A 24,227-nucleotide genomic window follows, 5' to 3' on the forward strand; every position below is an offset into this window, starting at 1 on the left:
AGTAGTCGCCATTCGCACTAAACAACAGGACAAGCCAAACCAATAAGTCATAATGGCTGCATTTGCAACTTGTGCAATTTGTCATGTAAGTTCCGTTCCACGCGTCCAGTGTTTGTTAATTTACATGTTAAATAGCAACACAGTCCTGGGCGACTCCTTCAGGCAGATTCAAGTGCTGCCAACTCCACCTTTGAGGGATGTGCTGGACAACGACTGTTGTGGAAAAAATACATAATTATTGAGCTATCACAGTGGGGTCAACTTTTGTTACGTTGCCGAGGGACAAAGATTCGATGCATGCATTACTGTATTTTTGCCTACCTATAGTGACAGCATGACAATGGTTCAGATATGTGTTGTGATTTTGTAGAATGAATTAAACCACGTTTATTCCACATTAGAATGCGCCGAGAGAGCTGCGATGGAAAGGGAGGGGGTACTATTGCAAAAGGGGAAGGGTGAGGCTGCCTCCATTTCATTAATGAACGCCCTGGAGGCAGCAAAGTGGGGCCACATGACTCTTGTGGCTGTTGCAGAGCCAATCGCCAACCGGTTGTGCTGCCGAGTCCTGGAGGAACAACAGCAGTGCTCGCCAGAGCTCGATGGCATGGTCCGGAGGTGTGTTATTCGAGCAGGCCCAAGTCCGGAGAGAAGAAGGCCAGGGTCCCCACTTTATGGTGGCCAGGGCACAAAGCCTAGGTGGGATGTAGAGGGGGCACTCCCAACACAGGTGGTTGAAATCAAAACGACATTTGCACGTGGAACAGAACCCACTTACGTGTGGTGGTGTTCCACCCCTGTAGAAACGGTTCAGCAAGTGAGGAGTAAGAAGGGTGCCTGTCTGAATTCTCCGAAGCAAGACTGACTCTTGCTGTGTGAATATCTTCGAGGGTAGCGACGGTGTAGAGAGTGGATTGCCCACTGCTGTGAGGTAGGCGGCACACCGTTGTTTGGTCGCATGCTTGTCTGCAATCGGATCTTCTATCTCAGGTGTGATAGCTAGGAGAGGATGAGGTGTATCGGAGGCTCTGGCTAACACAATGGAGAGATGAGTGCACGCCAGTCTATGAGCCTTCTTGTTTCCGGGGATACCGCAGTGCGCAGGGACCCAATGGATGGTAACATCGTGACCACATTTGCGGAGCAGGCATGCCTGGTGCCGGATCTTTTGCAGTACGGAATCTGATCGGATTTTGTAGTGATATCTTCCTCTCCATTCCATGCGACTCTTATCATCGACTGTTCACAGCCGGCTGGTCCCATTGATAATGTGGGCCACTGAGCGTTGCTCTGACCTCTGATAAAGCGGAGAAAGTGGGAAAGGAAATAGCATTAGATAATGCATCGCTACAAAATTGTGCCCACAGAGTGTATAGACCAAAGGCAAGCATACGTGTACGCAGCAAAATGTTGATAAACCTGAGCTGTACTCTGCGTGTGATCTGTTCAACCATGCAAAAAAAAAAAAAAAAACACTAATTGCGCTTCGGTTAACGTTGCATGTAAATGAGCAATCCCTTCATTCAACCCATATCCCCGAGCGCGCCGTCGGCCTCCTCTCTGTGACTTCATTCGCCAAGCGCTTAGGCCTTTTCTTTATCTAGGTGGTGTTCGATTGAGCCCCGATTGCCGGCTCACCTTCAAACGCTTTCACTCTCACATACAGCTTATGGCGTGTAGCGACGATTTTATCGCCTTTGGATTTTATACGGAACCTCACGGCGTCGCCGACAACAGAAATGCGCCTGGAGCGTCCATATAGTTGCTATCGCAATAAAACGAAACGGGTGCTGACGCAAAGCACGCGTGGAGTGCATAAAATGCGCGATTCGATGCGCTGATACACGTGCTCTCTAGTGTCTCTGCTCATGGAGCAAAGAAAATTCCTTCCTCCATCCCTCTGCTCGACACTGCACTCGTCAGTGTTGGCGAGATGTGCCGACAATCTTAAACGTCATAACAGAATAAATTTGTTGCTGCCATCGAAGACATTGCTCAGCTTTGGCGGTACGTTTGCAAACAGATATACAGTCAAGGACCGATTTTTCGGATGCCTTCGCGGTATTGCCACGTACCCCAAGAGAAAACGTCTAAAATTTCGGACGCAAAAAAAAATTTGCCGTCCGAATTTTAGGACTTTTTGCCATGACCACAGGTCCGAAACGGCATTAATCGAAGCCACCATCACGGCCATTTTGATTAACTCTCCGCCTCGAACCGGCCCTCTCGCACGCACGTCCGCTGCCAGCTGTAGCCGCCACCGCAGCAATGCTAGGCCTAGCTACTTCGACATTCGCTACCAAGCTTCTTGCTGTTTGGTGCCATGCTTTTCATTAAAACAATTCGCTGCCGTTAGCAATGGCGCCGACTCCACCTTTGTAATCCTCGCCAGTAACTTCGAAGCTTGGAAAGAGCGGCGCCTTGCATAATGCAGGTTCCCGAAAATCAGCTTCGTTTCAATACAAGCGTTACGCGATGAAGCATAGCAAAAGTCGGAAGGGGCAATTCTCACGGGGCACTGTATGTATTCCTTAATTACATACGCATGCACCCGCTGTACCCTGTCGCAGTGCGAGCACTGATGCGCCTAATAAGCAATCTGGCAGGCTTTCAGAGCTATTTAGGATGTGCCTGTGGCGATCCAAGCCCTTTGGGGCAGTAAAAGGCACATTCATTTTTTTGCAACTGCCCGATTTTTCTGACGTTTTCACAGCCCCTAGGGTGTCCGACATATCGGACGTTGACTATACATATAATTTAACCATCTGACCACTGGCACTCGCGGTAGTTTCCATTGTATTGCCTCTGACTTCCATCATGAGCAGTGAAGCTTTGTTTCATTAAAATTGTGGATCAATACACTTTATTATATTGAGGAAATACATGTTGTTCTGGGGACATGAAGTTGTAAAAGCTTAATGCTTAATTACACCAAGGATTTCGTTATACCACTGATGTTTGTTATATTGAGGTTAACAGTAGTGCATTATATCCCTATGACTACAGCTGGGCTGGAATAAACACTGCACCTCGCAACTTTTAATCTTGAGTGTTGTTTTGATTGAGGGATATGTAAATTTGAAGCTATTGCATGAAGCCATCTTATTTTTTTTTCAGATCCCCAATGTGTACAGCGCTCTAAGAGGCTAATAATTGCACAGAAGCATAGACCAATATGACGATCAGCGCCATGTTGTGGGGTACAGCTATTAATATAGTGCCAACAGACACGTGTGCACAGAGTATGCACAGTTGTGCACAGTTTGCTCGGGCCTAGTTAAATTTTTATTGGTAAAAATGGACTACATTGTTTTGTAAAAGAGCCAAAGACTGAATTAAGGCAGGTTTAAGAATGCTTACTAAACCACAACGGCCAAAATGCCAAAAATGCTTTGCAATCCTTGATGTTGCAGTGACGCACTGGCCGTGGGATTTGTGCGTGAAATTCAAAAATGAAACTTTGAGCATCATTTTCTTGTCTAATAAACCACCTAATCTTGTGAAATCAATGAAAGTAGAGTTGAAGAATACTTTTATCAGTCTGAACTAATTCAGTGTTTCTCTTTAGTGCCCCTTTAATGTCGTAAATTTATGCCTTAAATGCATTATTGTTAGCTACCATCACTCTGTTGAGTGTCATTTACAGTATTTCCAAGTTTTTCACAAAAAGGAAATTTTTTTCTCTCAAAACTTTCCTTAAATTTGACATCCCTAGCAACATGTTAACTTCATCATTTTCTGATATGAGGAGCATGTATTTTTTACCGCAACTTGTCACATTAATATTGTTTCACAGTATGGATTTAACAAAGTCAATGCATGCAACACAGTGCAATGGCGCTGCAGGATGGTAGAACTTCAGCAACAACCTTGGGATGAACCTATGGTCTGACTTGGAAAGCTTCCTTCAAAAAGTTCCAGTTTGGCTTGAGTTCCATGATGAGGAAAAAAAAAAATATCTGTCTGGTTGCACTTCAGCTGTTCAACTCCAGTTTTCATTTCAGTTTTTGTTTGGTTCGGCACCCTCGTTAGTCACAGATGGGGTAACATAGAAAATTTCATGGTTCACTTCTCGCTTCCTTTAGGTTATGTTCAAAGTTCGATTCTTCTTTTCACAATAGCTCATCAGACAGTTGTGCCCACTGAGCCATTTTTTTATGCATTTATTCTTTGGAGCTCTGCACTCACATAATGCTACAAATACAGGCTTGCTCTATTTGTGTTTGAGTCTCAAATGCACTTGTTCTTAATTCCCACTGAGTCACAAAGCTGTAAGGCATTGCACCTTTGGTAGACTGCTTCTCTAATATGTTGTTCTGTGTATTTATTCTGCATATTTGATGCAACCAGTGCTGTAGAACAGCATTTGCAGTTGTGCAGTACATTTCAGCATTAACGAAGTAGTGAACCAGATAATGTTCACTGAAAATACCAGTATAATCTTGATGTGAAAAATTATCCACATACATATAAAAATTGTGTTGATTTATAAACTGAAAAAAAAGTATGCAAAATTTTCAAAAAATGACTAAGAATGCTTATTAGCCATAATTATAAGGGACAAGACATTAGCATTCTTACAATGCTCTGCTTACTCCCTTTAAGGTATAAATTTTTTTCCATAATTTTACTGTGTAACATGAGACACTGAGCTGGATTTAGGTGCATAATTAGGAGCTGAATGTGCTCCTGCCTCTGGCTACTCTGGCATCAACTCCATAACATGGTCGATCTGTGCAGGGCTGTTGATAGATGGCATCAAGTTTTGTGTGAGGTCTATTGGCACACTGTAGTCCACTTTATCCCTAGGGCCAAATTTTTAATGTTTGCTTTGATTCCAGCTGCTTTTCTCATGTGTCAAAAAAGTGTGTGTGGTAAAGCAGGGATTGCATTATGTATGTAATTATGTATGTATAAACTCTTAAGGCCAAAATATTTCTTGACTGACATATCTACCAGCAAGTTGGACCCACCTCTGCCACCAAGTGAAATATCGACTCTTGTGACAATGGCTGTTTCACGAGTATATCCGCTGCCATTGCGAAGTCCTCCCATTTCGTTTGATGATGCAGCAAGTGGCGATCAATCGCATGACCATTCAGAGTTGGTGGCAGGCAGCCTTAGTGCACTGGATCAATTCCTTGCAGAGTTATTGTCCAAGGACCGTACTGCTGATAACCTTCAGCTTATCATCAGGGTGAGTGATTGCAGAGGAAGTAAATTAATATCTCACAAAGAAAATTCATTTGTTATGAGTGCTTTGACATACACTTTCTGTACTTCATCAGCAGTGTGCAACAGTGCAACATCTACATGACATGTTAAAAAGATTCATGATTTAACTTGTAGAATGTGGTACTACATGCATTTGGATGTTAAGTGCTGTGGAATTAGTATGCAACTCCAGCTAGCCTAGTGCTGTAGAACATTGTAGCATGTTTAGTTTATATTTTCTAATGCTTAAGGAACATGGTTACAACCATATAAAGCCAACATATAAAGAAGTCAAGGAAAACATAGTGGAGAGTTTTGTAGTTTTAATGTAAGTGTAGAAATGATAAGCTAAAGGGAAATGAAAGTGAATGAAAAAAACTTGCTGTAAGTGGGAGCTGAACCCATAACCTCCGCATTACATGTGCATTGCGCTGCCGATTTGGCTATGGCGGCAGCTGCTGCTACGTTCACAACCCGCGAACTCTGCAGCGCACACGTAATGCAGAGGTTGTGGGTTCAGCTACTGCTGGCTCCAAGTTATTGTTTTGTCCTCTCACTTCTGTTAGCTTATAATTTCTACACTTCAATTAAAACTACAAATAACTTCCCTGATCCTTTCCTTGGCTACATTATGCGTTGGCTTCATATGGTTGAGACTAGCAAAAATTGGGACCCTCAGTTCCCTTTCTTCTAAGGAAGATGATGTTTTATACAATCACATATGTAAATTAGCTATGTTTGTAGGTGCCACGAGAAGTACTTGCAGCGCGGACATTTCTTGAAGAGTTAAACAAATAGTATTTTATCAGCGGTAGAGTGGATTTACACATTCACCAATTAACGAATAGAGTACCATGTTGCACAAGTAAGCTGCCAGTCACACTGCAGTTAGTGCCAGTTGGAATATTTCAAGATTTACAGTGAGAAACCTGTCATAGAGAACAATATTCTTAACTTTCCATTGAAATGGCAATTGCAGCAGCTACCCGCCAGTGCCTACCAAATTTATTAATGTAGCTTGTCATAATATTGTATGAAATGAGAAGTACCAACTCGAGCATTTGCCTGAAAGAGGGGCCCAGTCTGTATTACAACATAAGCAGAACTGAAGGGGAAGGTATGGATTGTGATGTGTGTGGCATACTTTGCTTCCAATTATTTTGGGGGGGCAGGTGACAACCTATCTTTTCAATTTCTTTGACTTTTTTATGCTATTCTCTCATAGGAGCTTGTCATTCAGGCTACACGTGTGAAATGTTAGCCGTGTGGTTGCACTGCTGAGCTGCATATTGTTTTCTATATTTCTAGGATCGTTTGGATTGAATATACAATAATTAATCTGTGTTCTTCAAGAGCTTCTTGCTAAAAATATCTCAGTTGAAGTGAATTGAAGAAATTAACATGTACACTTCTTTCAATACAATAGTAAAAGATGTTACCATGAAATGTAGTCTTACAATCCTGTCTCACTGGTTTGGTCTTGCCTTACTAGTTGTGGATAATAATTGCTCGCTAACCACTAATCTTAGAACACCATGTTTACCTTTTTTCTCCATGCTTGAAGTTTCCTCTAGCAGGCATTATTTGAACATTTCCTAAAATATTTTGCTCCTTGGTGAAAAATTTTTGTCAGTGCGGTGCAATGGTAATTTGTGACCTGTGTCAAGCAAACTTTGTTACGGCTCTTGTCAGTGTTATGCTATATTTTTGTCAATTAGTAAATCAGTGTTGTCATGACTGCTAAGTTCTTCACTACAGCAATATCAAATTTAGTCAATTGGAATGCATATAGTAGTAATGTTTATGCACACTGATTGGGCTCATACACAATGTTTCAAGACTTATATAATGAGCTGCAAGTTGCATTTTCACAGGTGCTGGTTCCTTGGCTCAATTCCAAACAGGAGTTTGAGAGAGAGCGCTGCTTGAACTCCATCTGGGAGCTTATGATGCTTTACAGCAGTCATATCGAGTCTGGGGTAAGTTGTGCAAAACTGACAGATGAAAATACCAGTCTCTTATGATCTAGCTTCGTGCTTCACTGGCAAAGTACCCGTTGTGGCAGCTGAGCGACTATGGTGTTGCGCTGCTAAGCACAAGGTCGCAGGACCAAATCCCAGCCACATTTCGATAGGGTTGAAATGCAAAAACACCCATGTCTCATGCATTGGGGGCACATTAACGATCCCCTGGTGGTCAAAATTAATCAGGAGTCCCCCACTATGGTGTGCCTCATAATCAACTCATGGTTTTAGCATTTAAAACTCCAGAATTAATTTCACTGGCAAGTAGTGGAAAATTTAGATGAGGCTATTTAGAACATCACCTTGTATATTTAAGTGCACTCAGGACCACCAGGTTGCTCCTTTCCTTGCACACCACTCTGTATTGTTCATTCTGCACAGGATAAGCCTGCATTTGAGGGTCCTTCACTGGCACTTCTCTGAAAACAGTCCACTTTACCCCCTCTCCTTTTCTCTCTCTCCTGCCCTGTGCCAATATGTATAGAGTGCAATGCAAGGGAATGGAAAATTTATTGGTGCAGGGAGATTACTCAAGACACTGTTTTCAGCAGCATGGTCCATGATGTGGTCTGTAGCCACTGCACCAGACTGATTGCTACACACATCATGAGTTTGCAATATTTTGCCACCACCCCCTCCAACGGCCTTGACATTACGTGGCTAGAAGCTACTCTGCACTTTGTTCACATATTCAATTACGTAGTCACATAAAAAGACCATTTTTATTTGTTGCATGCTGGGCGGTGTTGACTCTTACACTGCGATTGCCAGGTCAGCAGTTATCTGTAGAGAATAAAAATTTAAATAAAGACAAAATGTATTTTACTAGTATTTATTTAAAGTGGGTTTTACCTCTGAAAGTGAAAGTGGAATACTTCAAGTCACTGATGAAAACAATAATGGTAGTCAATAAAACACAACGCATTTAGCGCATTAATTTAATTTTATGACTGGCAGCCAGGAGCCATCTAAACACACTGAATGTTAAGACAATGTGCACATGGCCTTAACTTGGTTCTTTAATTTATCAGTCTCTTGGTTCAAGTTGGGGTCTTAAACTCAACTTGGGCACTGGGCTGCACTGTGGCATTTTGTGGGAGAGGAGAGTTTATCAAGGCTTAAGCATTTTGCAAAGGGGCCTGGGTTGATAGGGCCAGGTTCGTAACTTTAGAAGGCCTATATGAGCTACAAAAAAGGCTTAATGGGGTCACATAGAGCTCATGGCCTTGGAGTTACAAGTGTCTGGTTTAGATAAAACTTGTTGAATGTTCAATGCTGCAGTTTATCTGACAGAAACTTTGCAGATACATCAAGAGAAAAAAAGCGTTTTATTGTTGCTTTCTTTATAGCTGTTAATTATGCATTTAATAATTTTAATAAAATCTTTTCTGTTGCCTAGGTGTTTCGGATCTTCAGCTGTTTTGGCTTTGTCCTCGGTGCTCTTGTGCCTCGTTGCACTGACTCCAGCATCTCCATTCGCAACACAGCTGTGACCTGTATTCACCTGTCTCTTGAAATTAACAACAAGAGTCAAAGTATGTTGATTTCAGATATATTCTTAGCAGGCATATTTCATTGGTTTAATTTTAACATTGCCATCATTACTATATATTGATACACTGATGCCTTTGTAGCCATCCTTGCCCATGATGTCATATTTCGATCATGCTCCTTTCTCGGAGTGGCAGGGTGGGCCCACAATTTTTGCACTACTGTACCCGTGAATGAATGGAGCTTTTTAAAACTGTAGCCCTGCCCACAAAAACTCTCAGTGCAGGATTCATGAAAGAAAAATTATAGTCGATACATCCACACAGAAATGGAAAAGTGTGTAATCTACACTTCCCCTTGAGAACACCGTACTGCACTAATAAAATTTAAGGTGAATGCTGAAGCTGCAAAGATACGCCACTTTGTTGTGACTTCCGAGCTCTGAAATTTTTTGTGGTTTGGTGTACCAATCATCAGATCAGACTCTATCTTCATTTGTCCCGGCTTGCCTAGTTGTCAAGTGCAGCAGACGATAATGCATTATAAAATGTGGAAAACTAATTACATATAAAAAGTTAAATGGTTTGATATATCTGAAATAAAAAATTTTTGCATGTTCGTATGCAAGCATTTCAGAAAACTACAGTGTAATATTTACTAATGTGTTGCTGTATTGGTTTCTCTTTTCTATTCTTTCATTTCATGACGTATGTAGGCCTTTCGTCAAAGGAGGACACAGATTTACATGGTGTTGATGATCTTCAGGCAAACATTCAGAAGACGGACCCTGAGTCCTTTCACATAATTTCCAAAGAGTTAGCAAAGGCAAGTTTGTTTTATGAAGATTTTACAAGGACTTAAGTAGATTTTTTTTTTGTAATATGAATACCGAAGGGGTGTAAACGAAAAAGAAATAGTTCCAACATATACTGGATGTTCCATAGTAGATATTAAACACTGCAGCAGAGATGAAGATAGATATATATATATAGACAGATGTAGTCATTGATGTTGGAAGAAATGTGACGAAAAGAGATGGATGAAATAGTAAAATTTATAAACTTTTTAATAGACAGCTATAGAAAGCATGTTGTAATAGCAGCAATTAAAGCCAGTCAGTGTACAAAGCATGCCCAATTGCTATAAATCCTGATCTTGGCACCATTTTAGAGGTGTGGATGGCCAAATACATTGCTGTTCCAATTAGCAGTTTTAATTCGAATGGCATTCTTTGCCTACTTCAGCTGTTTTGGGCCTATCTATCTATCTAGCCTCCTACGCTGAACAAATTGCCCAAGTTGCATACTTGCTTGGGACACTAGGTACGTATGTGTTCCTGGCCATGATGCCATTGTGCTCATTTCATCATCGCCGTTCCAGCTCCATCATCTCGCCATTGTTGTCATTTCAGTTTCGTCATCTGGTTGCCGTTATACTGTCATCGTCCCATCATAGTCACTATACAGTCATATTATTGTCCTCATGTTGTTGTCATGCCGTCGTCGTCATGCCTTCTACCCTGACCCAGGGACCCAAGTTGTCAAATAGCTTAGGCCACCAGGTATGGGCTTCGGGTCGTGATGCCATCGTGGTCATTGCATCATCATGATTCCAGCTTCGTCATCTGATTCTCATCATGCATTGTCATCGTGCCATTGTTATCGTACACTCGGGCATTCCTTCTCACACCGCCATTGTGATGCCATCATGGTCATACAATCGTCATAGTTCCAGCTTCATGATCTGACTCTCGTCATGCTGTCATTGTCATGCCATTTATGTCGACCCAGTAACCCAAGTTTTCTAAGTTTCAGCCACTAGGTCATGTCATGATGTCATGGTCAATGATCATGATGTCAATGGTCATGATGTCATTGCGACAGTCAGTACATTGTCGGCATTACAGCATTTTCATCCAGCTCTCATCATGCCATCATTGTCATGTCATCATCACCATACAGTCGTCTTGCATTCGATGCCACACCACCATCACGATGCTGTCGAGGTCATTCCGTAATGGTCACTCCAGCTTCTTCAGCTGACTCTCGTCATGCTGTCGTCACACCATCATCGTCGCATAGGCTTCATGGTTCAGTCATCACGCCACCGTCAGCGTAAAATAATTGTCGTTTCATTATCCTCATGCCATTGTCATGCCATGTTGTCATTGTGTTGTCGTCATACAGTAGTCGTTATGCATTCATTGTTGTTACACCAGGGGTTGTTACAGGGGTTATTACATCATCTTCATTGTAACTTCGACACCTGATTGTCATCGTGCTATCGCCGTGAGCCATCATCGTCGCACAGTCATCATCATACCGTTATCATCATGCCATCATTTTCAGGCTGTCATTTCACCGTCGTCATCACTTCGGTAACATCATTCCATTGTCATCAAGTCGTCGTCACACTACCGTTGTCGATCCATCAACATCATTCCTTGTTCTTCATTCTATTGTAATCATGTTCTCACCATTCAGTCGTGATTATGCCATCGTTTTCATGCCATCATCGTCATTGTGTCATGGTCAGGCAGATGCTATCATGCGTATGTTTTCCTACCATTGTCATGTTGCCGTGGTTGTGCCATTGTCATCGTTTCAGCTTCGTCATCTGGTTGCCGTTATACCTTCATCGTCCCATCATAGTCGCCATGCAGTCATCTCATTGTTCTCTTGTTGTCATTTTCACGCTGCTGTTGTTACACCATCTTATAATTTAAGAATCGACATCTAATTGTTGTCGTGCCATCATCGTTATAACACCTTTGTCATTCTGGTGATATCATTCCTTCACTGTCATTCCATCATCACTGCGTAGGCATCATACCGTCGTCGTTATGACAGCATGCTCATGGGCGATCTTGGCAAGCACTGCCATAGCAAAGTGAAGCGATATTAGCAGTGGTGGAACAGCTGCGCCAATTGTGCCAAACTGCACTGAGAGTAGTCCTCTGCGCCATCCTGGGCGAAAACGGCGTTTTAGCGGAAAATTGCGCCGAACCTGTGCCAAAGCAAGCAAGCAAGCAAAACCCTCTTTCCGTCGATGCCTTACATCTAGCAAAACTGAAATAAAAACCAACAGCATGCTGTCATCATCATGGTAGAAGGAAATGAGCCCATCGGAGTCATCCGGTTTGTCATTCCCGCATTTTTCTCTGATGGACGTGCAGTGTAGTGCTGCTGTACGGTCATACTGGCACTTTATTTTGTTGTTCATCAGACCCGTGTGGTACCGCAGAGTTCGCCGAAGGAGGATGTGAAATTCTAAGATTAAAGGTTAGCTTTCCTGATGTTTATGGGTGATAGCAGGGTTTTGTAAAAGAGCCACTGTTATCAGAATTGCACGTGGTGCATAGTTTAGAATCGCATTAGCGTGCACGTGTCAGCTTCCACATGTTTGAGTTAGTGAATAGATTTCGATTTATAAGACTACCACCAGTTTTACTGCTGGCATGGATATGGGCCAGTAATTAATGCAGAAAGTTGGGCTAGTCGGTGTTGATGCGGTTGCTGTGAAATAGTTAATAGTGTGAACAAGACAAATGGAAAAAATGGTGAGACAAGACAGAGCGCTGGACTTCGGCCTACAAGCTTTAATCAGAAAAACATGCAAAGAGGCCCAAATAAATACGCAGACAGACGCATAAACAAATGTGCTACGTTGGAGACAACCAAATGTGCAACAAAGCTGATAAGTGCCCACAACAAGCCATTACATAGCATTCACCAGGTTCTTCTCAAGGTACAACACTTCTTTATCAGTGAGTGCCAGTGATGTAGCACTTACTCATTCATGAGAAGCTTTCACATTCACCATCAGCGACATTAACAGAGTGTAAAAAGCTCTTATTGACAACAGTCTTGTCTTGTCGCAGACATGTTTTCATGAAAAGGCATGTGCTGCTGTCAATATGAACATTGTGCACTCGGTTAATGTCTGGAGGAGGGTCAAGAAAAGGGCCTTGACGTTATGCCAGGATATGTATCTTGATGGCCTCAGGAAGCGTATGCTAGCCACGAAGAGGAACACTCTGACAATGTTTTTTTTTTCTTTTTTTTTTGCTAAGATGCATAAAGTAGACGTCCCTCTCAAAGCAATAGAAACTGAAAGAGTCTTGGCAAGGGGAAATGTCAAAATTTCTTCAGAAACACCTTGAAAGGTTGCATGTCAATAGCCCGTTCGTGTTTCTCAAGTCTAATGAGCTCGTTAACTACCTTTCGGTGCATGAAAACACTGGGGAACCGTTGTTCGCCTTCTCAGTTGACATGGAAGAGCTTTTTTACTCCCTCCCCCAGGCTGAGCTTTTAATTTCCATCAGGGAGCATATCGAAGAGTGTGGTCCCATTGACTTCAAGATGCGGCTGGCCTTTCTGTTGACCGTTTCATTGAGATGCCAAGATTTTATCTTATACCCTTGTTGTTTTTGACCAGGACACATTTGTCCAAAAAGATGGTGTTGGCATCAGTTCGTGTGCAGCCCCTCTTTTAATTGATTTGTTTTTATGTTTTTGACAATCATATTTTCTCGTTACTTGACGATACTTTTGTAGCTAAGATTCTTAGGCATGTCGATGACTTTCTTGTTGTGCTGAAAGGTTTGAAGCCTGAGGGGAGCGGCTACGCTGTTAAAAACGTTCTGGGTGTTTTTTAAAAGTGTGCAGTAGGACTTAAGTTCACACATGAGTTGCCAGTAGATGGTAGCCTACAATTCTTAAATATTCGTGTCATTCTAAGTGTTAGTTCCCTTTGTTGGATGTACTCTCCTAGGAGTAAGAAGCCCTTGCTTGACTACCGTTCGGTGCACTCCAAGTTAGCTAAGAGGCATAGCTACTGACTGCCTGAGAGCTGCTCTGGTTAAAACTTCGGTGCACCAGGTTTCCTGCAGTGTTCAGCAACAAACGAGCCATTTACGTAGCGCTGGGTATCCCGATAACACCTTGGTGTCAGTCACTGCGAGCCTCATAAAAGATCTAAAAGCTGACTCGGCAGCCACTCAGTGCAATAATGCACGTCCCAGTGGGCGTCTTGTGGCCGTGCCATACATACACTAGGTGTCCTATCGCCTAAAAATGGTAGTGAATAAGTGCGGTATGGGTGTTTTTTCAGCACCACTAAAGTTCACAAGAATGTGCAGGCTGGCAAACAATGCCGCGAGTCAAGGCACATGCACTAAGGAGCATGTCACCTGATTTGTTAACTGCCATAGGTTTACAAGTGGTTTACAAGATTCCACTTTCCTCTGGAAAGTGCGTTATTGGACAAATAGGCAGGTGCCTGAATAATTGGCTTAGGGAGCACCGCAACGCTGTAAATGCTCTAGCAGGCACTGGCCACTTGGCTGACCACTGCCATAGATGTAATCATAAAGGCTGCCTGTGTTTCCATAACACACAAGTGCTCAGATGGTTCGCCAGGCAGTTAGATAAGGAAATATTTTAGACATATTGCATTTCAAAGGCTGCTGATGAATGTGTAAGCGCTCCATCACTGGCACTCACTCAAGTGTTGTATCTTGAGAAGAACCTGTTAAATGCTATGTAATGGCTTGTTGTGGGCGCTTATTGGCTTTGTTGCGCATTTGGTTGTCTCCAAAATGGCACATTCATTCATCTGTCTACGCATTTATTTGAGCATACAGTGGCCTCTTTCCACGTTTTTCTGAATAAAGCTTGTCAGTTGAAGTCTAGTGCTCTGTCCTGTCCCATCCTTTTTTACATTTGTCTTGTTCACGCTGTTATCTATGTCACAGCAACTGCATGTAGGCCAGGTTAATTTTGGCATTATGTATAAGCACTCAGCTTGAACACATGGGGGCCATTGTGAAAGAAAACAGAAAAAGAGAACCGTGCAAGTATTTGTTGGGGGCCAAAATGCGTTCTACAATCGTGTTTTATATGTGTTCTTGAAGTTATTTCCCATGACCAAATATTGAGACCCATTTTTGCAACATCATTTTGCACTTGCGACTTAGATATGTGTGTGTCCCAAAGTTTTTGACCTGTTGGGGTAGCCTATACAATGGCTATGGCGCTGCACTGCTGAGCTCGAGATCGTGGGTTTGCATGCGGCTGCGGTGGCTGCTTATTCATGAGGGAGGGATGCAAGGTCGCTTTTAATGCAAAAATTGCACAGGTGCAAAAGTCAGATTTGTTTGTACAACTATATTACATTGTGCCATGCTTTATTGAATCAAATGAGGGAAAGTGAGAACGTACGACACTGTTTATTATTTTTGATAGCCGCAGATTTACAAGGACTGAGGTCGAATGTGGTACAGGGCGAGAGCCGCCACTTTGATGGGTGCCGCCACATTTGGTGATGCAAAACTGTTGTTTCGAATTTGAGTTGCTGCCCTATGTTGGCAAAATAGCGTCGCCACTGCAAACACAAAATCCTCCTCACGCATGTGCAGTGACGTTGACGGTACTTCTTTGTTCAAAAACTCTCTAATGTCCGTGGAATGACGTGAATGTATTGCATGATGTTATGTTCAGTTCAGGTGCGCATACTTGAACGGTCTTGCTGTGAGCTTTTGCTCACAAGCCTTGACTGTCGCACTGTGCATCATCCTCAGTTACTAAACCCGCCGTGTGTTGACAATCTGTCTGTGGCACTGTCTGTGGTGCCTTATCCATAGCGTATCGAAGCGTCGGCGAAACTGGCCGCAGCCCTCTTTGTGCATCCTGGTGTGGAGGAGCGTAGTGTCCTTTTGCGACCGCCCTCACAAGATACCGTATTTACTCGAACCTAACGCGCATCCTTTTTCTGATAAAATGGGTCAAAAAATTGCATGCACTTGAGAATTGAGTACAACCCTAAATCCGCGTTACTATATCCCCATCGGCATTCGAAAAATGTCCGCCTCGTGCGTGCTTTTAGCCTAGCTGCGTTAGCTTCTTCCATGTGCATACCTCCATGTACAGTAAACCAGGCGCTGGTGTAACCTAGTCTACCACCTGTCTTCCCGTTTTCTGCGTTTATTCAATCAGCATGGAAGCGCCGTCTGCGAAGACATGCCTAGTCCACCATGATGCCGCATTTAAAAGGAAAGTTATTATGTGTGCGGAGATGGACAGAAATCGAGCCGCGTCATGGGTGTTCGGAGTTCCTGAAACTTGCGTGCGGGATTGGCGCAAGCAGAAGGAGAATATTTTCGCCAGCAAAGCAACAAGGAAGGGTTTCAGTGGACCAAAGCAGGGCCGCTTCGCCGAAATAGAAGAGCTTCTCGGAGAATACGTGCAAGAGCAGCGAGTGGCATAGCGGCCTGTGACGACCGATCTGCTCAAAGTATGGGCGATGCAGTTAGCCCTACAGAAAGGGCTAATGCGGAGTGACTTCAAAGTGAGCAGGTGCTGGCTATCAAATTTTATGAAAAGAAAAGGCTTTTCTCTTCGAAGGCGGGCAGGGATATGCCAAAAATTGTCCGAAGAATATGAAGAGGAATTGCACAGTTTTCAGCAGTACGTTCTGAAGTTGCGCCATAGAAACGACTACCACTTCGGACAGATTGGAAATGCCAATCAGACGCCGCTCTACTTTCACATGCCTGCCACTACAACCGTTGAAAAGAATGGGGCAAAGCAAGTGCATGTTTTGTCTTCCGGCCACGAAAAAACTAGAGTCACTGCAATGCTTTGTTGCACTGCGGATGGGCGCAATCTTCAGACGGAAGACGCTCCCGAAAGGAATCGTGTTTCCGAGTAGTGTGATTGTGCGTGCAAATGAAAAAGGTTGGACGACCATGGACTTGGTTGCTGACTGGATTGATAACGTTGGCGGAGGAGACCCGGCGGCAGTTTGGGTCTGCGTGGGATGCTTGTGCTCGACGCATTCAGGTGCCACCTTGACCAGCGCATCAAAGACAAGCTGGCTGCATGCAACACTGACCTTGTCATGATACCCGGCGGCATGACATCGCAGCTCCAGCCGCTCGATGTTTGTTTGAACAAGCCAGTAAAAGATAGAATTCAGGTGCTCTGCGCCGAATGGCTTGTCAGTGGTCGCCACGAATTCACGCCCGCCAATAAAATGAAGCGTGCCTAGCTGCAGGACTTTGCTGGATGGGTGAAAGATGCATGGTGCACGATCCCGTCTGCCATGGTCAACAAGGCATTTAAAAAGTGCAGGATTTCGAATGCCATCGATGGCACCGAGGATGAAATGCTTTGGTCTGTTGTTAGAGATAAGGAGTTGTCTGATAGCGACGACGAGTGATATCTATTGCCCCACGTGACTCATACTGGCGCAGTGAAAAATCTTGGCGGCAAGGTACGCCACTTCCATTTGTGTTTTTATTAATCTCAACTTTAGTATATTGGGAATAAATCTGTTTTTTTTCCAAATGAGAGAAAATAGTATTTCTATATGGAAGCACGAAGTGCGTGGTATTGTACTTTCTTTTTTTGGTCATGGAAAACGGGTGCGCCTTACAATCAAGGTTGTCATTTTTTTTGGGGGGGGGGAGGGGGGGAGGGCACGGAAAACGGGTACGCGTTACAATCGAGGGTGCGTTAGAATCGAGTAAATATAGTAAGCCTTGGGGGGAACACCAACCCATCTCCACAACATATCGACTATATCAGTTAAAATTTCCATGGTATATGGTAAGCAGACGTGCATTTGACCCTGCGCCAAAAGTACTTGCTGCTGCACCAAGTCGGCTTCTAGCCTGCGCCAGGACTTGGACCCAAATGTGAAATTGTCATTCCACCACTGTATTGAAGTATGTGGCATATAGCTGAAGTAACGAAAGCGTCAGAATTATCACTGAACATGTTAAATAAACGTGAGTTCTGAATTTGGGAATAGGGTCTGTCTCCACACTGCTTAAATGCTATTCACATTACCATCAGCAGTCATCGTGAGATTTCTGCTGTAATGTTTTTTCTTCTGAACTGTGGGGAATGCAGTGTGTGTGTCTCAAAACATCGAACCTTTCTGTAGATACTACTGAAACCCATTACTAGCCTTTGGCTATAAATCCAAACAGTTCATGGAAATTAACTGTATGCATTTTATCAAATAAAATTGAGTTGAATTGAATAAGAAAAAAACACTGAGACAGACTGCAATCACTGATTTCCGCCTGTAAGCATAGTACCCATGATTTTGGGAATTAAAACGTCTCTTCTGCACCCTGTTCAGTTCGTTTTGAGGGCATGTTCAATTATTATGAACTTCTAATATATCGAACACATTTTGTGCATTGGTGGTGTTCATTGTATTTGGGCTTGACTGTGTAAAAATTTATTTTCAATCATATTAAATGTAATTTTGTTTTCTGCACCTGTACTAACTTTCTCTTTGGACAAGGACTTTTCTAGGTGTTTACCTTTGATTTATTTCTTGAAATGGTCAGCCTTGATTGTATTGTTGTTGCTATTTGCTGCACGCAGACACTGGCCAAGAAGGTGCCATCAATTCAGCTCCTTTCATTAGCCGAGACGCTCCTTCAAGGTCTCAAGGATCCAGTGTCAAGTAGTTCCTCTGGTGCAGCCCATGTGCTTTCTGGCCTGCTGCAGCTGCGTGGTGCTGAGCTGCGAGCTGAAGTACGCATTTTCTGTTTAAGTATGTTGCTCAAACTGAGAATTAGATGTGAAATTCATGGAGTGCTGCACTAACTAACACTGGAATCTGCCATAGTGGCTTAGCGGCTATGGTGTTGCACTGCTAGCACAAGATCGTGGGATCAAATCCCAGCCGTGGCAGCCGCATTTTGATGCGGGCGAAATGCAAAAAAACTAGTGTCTCGTGCATTGGGGGTACGTTAAAGATCCCCTGGTGGTCAAAATTAATCCAGAGGCATGCCTCATAATCAAATTGTGGTTTTGGCGTGTAAAGCCTGAGAATTCAATTCAGACAACAGTGGATAACATTTGAAAAATGCACTCGATTGCTTGCTCAGGTTGTCTTTCCTTCTTTTCTCTCTCTCTCTTGCCCTCATGTTTAATTTATTTAGTTGACGAAGCAGATTACATTAATGTTAATGAATTGTACCCACAGTGTCATATGCTTTAGCTTTATGTACACTGTTTCTTCTGTCTCGCCTCCGATTAACATCACGTAGTGACAATGCAGTAATTGGCTGTTAAATCCACTTAATCCTTTCAGAAACCATGTACATAATTGTGTACATTGTGAACTTCCACCTTTTCTTCCAAGTGTGTTACAGATGCTGCCAATTTAGGAATTCCAGTAGAATTATCCACTCTTCTTCTTGCAACTGTAGAGTTTGCTGTGCCATATAGTGAACATGTATAAAACCAATGTGGAAAATATTCATCATGGCAGCGCGTGGCCGATGTTACCAGATAAGCCATCTAATATTTTGCTGTGTTTTCAGCATTGTCTATGACTTTCAAAGAATTTTTCGTTGATATAATGATCATGTGATTGTCTCAAAATAGAATACAAAACCGACACTCACAAGGTGTCCTCTCAGTTTCGTTATTTATGTATGGTGACAAACGTGTACAAAGCGTCTTAGTGGACGCGTTCAGAATGCTGTACATGAAGCAGTGTGCAGCACAGAGCAGTGCTCGACTCTGCTAGCTAGTGAACTCGTAGGTTGAACTGTAGGATGCAGTGACTCATAAGGTTGATTATGGAGTAAACTTAGGCTTTACTGTATGCTATATCTTTGAAAATTGAATGCACAAATGATTGCAGTCAACTTCTGTTAATTTGACTTAGGTAATTTTAACTAGGAGGTGTTGCTTATCGTTACATTAAAAGCATGACTGGTTCAACTAAAAGGTGTGACCATGCTGCAGCGAGGCTGTAAAGACATCATGCTACTAATTTGGAAGGCCATGCTGATGCCACAGCTTAGTGTAATGGTCGGTAGAGCATGGTGTGCATCGTTCCTCATAGACATGGCAGTGCAGCTTCAAGCACAGTCATGAGGCAGGTGACGAGGGTGTAGCAGGGCAGCATTAACTTCACTTGTAAAAGATGCTTTTAACCCTGTCAGGGGCTGTATACACAATTGTGTGCACCAAGATAGTGCATTAAGAGCGAAAGCATTAGCAATATGCAATATGTATGCATATTTAAAATGTATTGCATACATCTTGAAATTCTTCTGATTGAAAACGGGCTGCAAGTTTCAATAACATGTGCAAAATGCTTCTGCAAAACGAGGGGGAAGGGGTTGAGTGTTTTTACTTCTTTTCAGTATGTTGTATGTAGCAGGTTAACTTTTTTCATTATGCATTATGCATTAGTGTTGTGCACCAGGCTTAATATTCAAGTGGCTGGTTAGGGGCTTTTCAAGCCTGCTAGACAAGAAATAGTTGATGTTTTCATGTAGGATGTTCCAGTAGTGAGCTTTCACATGGAATCCACATTCTGTAAACTTGACGAACTCACTGAAGAATGTAAAATTCTTAATCTAATCTACAGCTCTATGCTTTTTATGATTCTGTAGATGCAAGCAATATGGTGAAAGTAAGTTTTCAATCAAGAGAATGAATTGGCGCCTTAAAGAGCTACAAACTTTTTGTTCAGAAAGATTCATGAGGCGATGCCCTTGAATATAAGACATATTGCATGTCTGTTAACAAAAAATTGCGCCCTATGGATCCCTATTGATCTCCTTATTTATCTCGCTCATTGCATAGTGAGGGCCTCAACTTTAGCATTCTTGATTGGCCGGTTGCCTGCTCGTAAGCTCACTTACATGATGCTAGCAGCTCAAAGGATCTCTGTAGCACCTCTCCCCTTAATGCAGAAGATGTAGGTTTGGCTCCCACCTGCAGCAAATTCTTTTTGTCCACTATTATTTTCCTTTACCTTAATATTACTATGTATCAATTAAACATAGCAATTAGTAATCTGTTCTATGCTTTCTACGGCTTTCTATGCCATTGTCTGTTTTCTTCACATGGTTGTAGCCAATAAAAAAAAAAAATTAGCCCTTTGGTTGCCCTTATTGTTGTAATAGTAGTGCTGCACCTCAGACTTTCCTTGCGTAACCTTGGACACATTGTCAATTGTACGTGGTCCCTAATTGTTGCAAGCTGAGTTTCAAGGTTTTGAAACAAATAATTCTTTCAGTATGCATTACTTACAATTTTCTTTGATTTTTCCCGGGTTGTTTGCCCCTCTCCCCCCTCTCTCGCCTCCCCCCCACGCCTCGTGCAAGAAAGACTGTGTGCTTCCGCCCTGCTTTCCTCCCTCCCTTGCATGCAAGATATTGACTTGCGATCATCGGCTGACCCTCACAAGCCAGTTGCCAGCCCGTGTCGACACGGCAGAAGTCTATTTTATACGGCCAATTTCACAAATATTGCCGCTAATTTCGTCCGCTGTAGCCGATAGTCCATTGCAATAGTCCATTAAAAGTGAACTTCGTCGCATTACTAAAATAGGTAGAACAAACTAAGGCTGAAATATGGTCCATTGTATCTGAAAGTCTGTTGTACGCGGGTCCTTTCTAACGAGTGTAGACTGTATATGGTAACAAATATAGGATCTAAGGAAATTTTAATGTCAGATGTGACTTCTTTATAACAGGTTCGGCTATATTGCATTTCTTGGTTTTATTTTAATTGAACATTAGCAAGTTTATTAAAATTAAATTCTGGCTTTTTGTAAGTTTATGCCTGGACTTGTCCACATTGCAATGCAATTTAATTTTTGATCCCTTAAAACTGTTACATAGCGCATAAGCATTCAGCATCTAGCCATGACAAAGAATGCTCGCTCATATGCAGATCCACTAAATGAACCATGAATTGACTTCATTGCATGAATTGCTTCTTAGTCATTGTCTACCGGTTCTTTAGTAATTGAGCACTATTTGTACTATCTTAATTTGATTCGGTTGGAATTTGTGTCATTCAATGATTTTGTACAAGTAGTGCAGACAACTGTTGATTCAACACCTGACAACTATGTAGCATTCTTTTATTTGAGCATGTTCAAGGCCCGAAAACATTCCCACATTTTGTAAACATTTCCTTTGATCCGAACTTACAGATAATTTAAGCCAATTTTACAACCTTGCCAAGGTCAAATTGACTTAACTGTCACAGTCCTATCTTGCTCCTTGCTCTTTCGAATGGGTGCGGGGCTGTGCGGCCACGGGACAGTTTGTATTTGTTACCACTTTGCAAGAGGGTCACGCCACCAGTGGGGAAGTCATCTAGCCCCCCACATGGGAAGAGAGGAGTAAGGCATCTGCTTGACTCGCTGTGACAGCGCACTGGGAAAGTATAAAACGGCAATAGTGCGTAGTGTGCGAATGTAGGAAAAAAGGACAGAGAAGACTAACGAGTGCTCTGTCCTTTTTCCTACATTCATGTGCTACGCACTGCTGCCGTTATGAACTACGACAAACTCACCCAAGCTTCTACTCTAATAAACTATAAAATTTCATAATTCCCATAAGCTTCAGATTTCTAAATCAAACAAGATTACAGTACTGCATCTTCTACTAGCTATCCGTCACTGTTTTCTCTGGTTGTAAGTTCAATTCCTGGTTTTGCTGACCACATTTCAGGGGAGGTAGGATTAGGCTGTAGGTGTTTCTCTGGGCTAATATGAGAAGCAGAGACATGCTCAGGTGGAGAGGAGCGATCACTGAGGTCACTGTCCTTGCTTGCCGTTTAGTCTTTGTGGCCCTTTAGCGCTGCATGTGGCAAGACAGGTGGGGCTGAAGCCCAGGTGTGGTGAGTAGCCTTCATACAGATGGCTGTACGCTGCACTTGAATGCATGTGTGTGAAGGCTGTACAGGGTGGATGGAGGTGCGGCTGTCAAGTTGCATCGATTGCCTGCTAGTTGTATGCTCTCAGTTGCTACTTCACTGATAACTCAATTCTGCTGTCGCCGTTGCGGTTCCTAAGAAGCGGTGCTGTCAAATAACGGTGAACGTCGGTGGTGCATCGGGCATTCAATTCTGGTGTACAATGTGTGGTGAATGGGTGTGCAGTCCTTGTGCATTTGTCTTTGGACACCAGGCACGTGCACTAAATATTGGCCGTACATGATCTGGAAATAAACTTTCCATGGTTTTCTTGCATTTCTGCAGTTTGCAGGACGATAAACATTGAGAGCTCTCGTGGTTTGTGTGTTTCATTGATTCTTGCAAAGATTCCTTCACGTGTGTCTCATGAAAATCTGAGGAGGACCTTCATGCGGGTATTTTCAGGACTGTATCTCATATGATAATTGTCGTGTGCTGATACAGACATCTCTCAAATGTAGCATAAGGAGTCTATGAATTTTTTAGTTATTACCTCATACTCAGTGAAATTTTCTAACATTACAGGTGGCCCACCTTGTTGAGAGCTTGCACCAACAGCTCTCGCATGTCCATTCTCCCCAGACGCAGTCTGAGGCCCTTGAAGTGATCCGAACTTTGGCACGACACCACTCGAACCTCGTTGTGAATGCCCTCCTGACCTATCCGTTGCCTTATGACAAGTATGTCATGTGTCTTTGCTCAGCAAGTTAAAGTAAATCCTTGTTAGAACTAAGTTCCTTTATTTAAATTACTACTGTATTCAAAATTTGTTAGGATACCATTCATTGTGCATGAATTCTAGACAGGTTTACTTGAAATGTAATGACAGCAATCTGATTTGAAGGGCCCCTCACCAGGCCTGGCCATTTTGAGCTGACAAGCGCAGAGCATATATTGTGCGATAACAATTGTGTCTGCAAATTATTACACCGCTACACGCCACGGAAAGTCCCGAAATTTCAATCCGATCGCCGTTTCCTTCACTCGCGGCCGCCGCGCTCCAAGCTGGACGGTGACGTAATAGCGCCCCTGCGCCTACGTAATCGTGTCCGCAGTGCGGCGTTGCTTGTAGTGACACGTGACTTTGAGAATTAATCAAGACAACATCTGTTATCTGTGCAATCTGTTGCTTGAATTGATGAATTGAAGTTTAGAGAAATAATAAAACACACAAACAGAATGTCTGCGCTTTTTTTGTTTTACTTCGCACCAAAGCAAGAGAGATGTACTTCTGCTTCGTCTGCTTGTTTTCACGGTCGTGTGGTCACGTGCACAGGTACCGAAACTGTGCCATTTTCTACCGTGTTCCGCCACGTGATCATGCTCTGTGATCCACTTGTTGTGCCTCAGTATTCGTGTAGCACCGAATCATACCGCTAGTCATGTTTCCTTGTGCACAGCGCGCAAAATCATGCATTCCGCGAACGAGACAACAGCTTGCGCACTGTGCGGTCAGCGGAAATGCGTAGCCCAGGAAAAAAAAAAGCGAGGAGAAAAAAAAAATGAAGGCGGGGCCTGTGACTTACACATCACACAATCCTCGAGGTCTGGTATGGGAGAACGCAGGGAAGGAATTTCGCTTGTGAAGGCTAGACTGGGCGAGTGGAGAGAGCATCTTGCTTGGCAGTGGAGCCCGCCTGCTGAAATCGTGGGTTCGTGGCACTGAAATATTTCTATCTCGGCTATTAATGAGCCGATTTGAAAAATTTTTGCAGCATAATGCTCCCTAAAGGACATGTAATAA

General features: G+C 43.0%; 1 protein-coding gene across 3 annotated transcripts in view; it reads left to right on the forward strand.

The window, feature by feature from the left end:
- Window positions 1-24,227, forward strand: part of c11.1 (maestro heat like repeat family protein c11.1) — a 212,376-nt gene that overhangs the window by 117,200 nt on the left and 70,949 nt on the right. For all 3 annotated transcript variants that reach the window (XM_075703967.1, XM_075703969.1, XM_075703968.1), the window contains exons 22-27: window positions 4,960-5,197; window positions 7,089-7,193; window positions 8,638-8,773; window positions 9,445-9,554; window positions 18,131-18,283; window positions 23,009-23,163. In XM_075703967.1, the coding sequence (XP_075560082.1) occupies window positions 4,960-5,197; window positions 7,089-7,193; window positions 8,638-8,773; window positions 9,445-9,554; window positions 18,131-18,283; window positions 23,009-23,163 (897 nt within the window). The remainder of the gene's footprint in view (window positions 1-4,959; window positions 5,198-7,088; window positions 7,194-8,637; window positions 8,774-9,444; window positions 9,555-18,130; window positions 18,284-23,008; window positions 23,164-24,227) is intronic.

This window comes from Dermacentor variabilis, chromosome 1 (assembly GCF_050947875.1).
Source record: "Dermacentor variabilis isolate Ectoservices chromosome 1, ASM5094787v1, whole genome shotgun sequence".
NCBI classification, from domain to species: Eukaryota; Metazoa; Arthropoda; class Arachnida; order Ixodida; family Ixodidae; genus Dermacentor; species Dermacentor variabilis.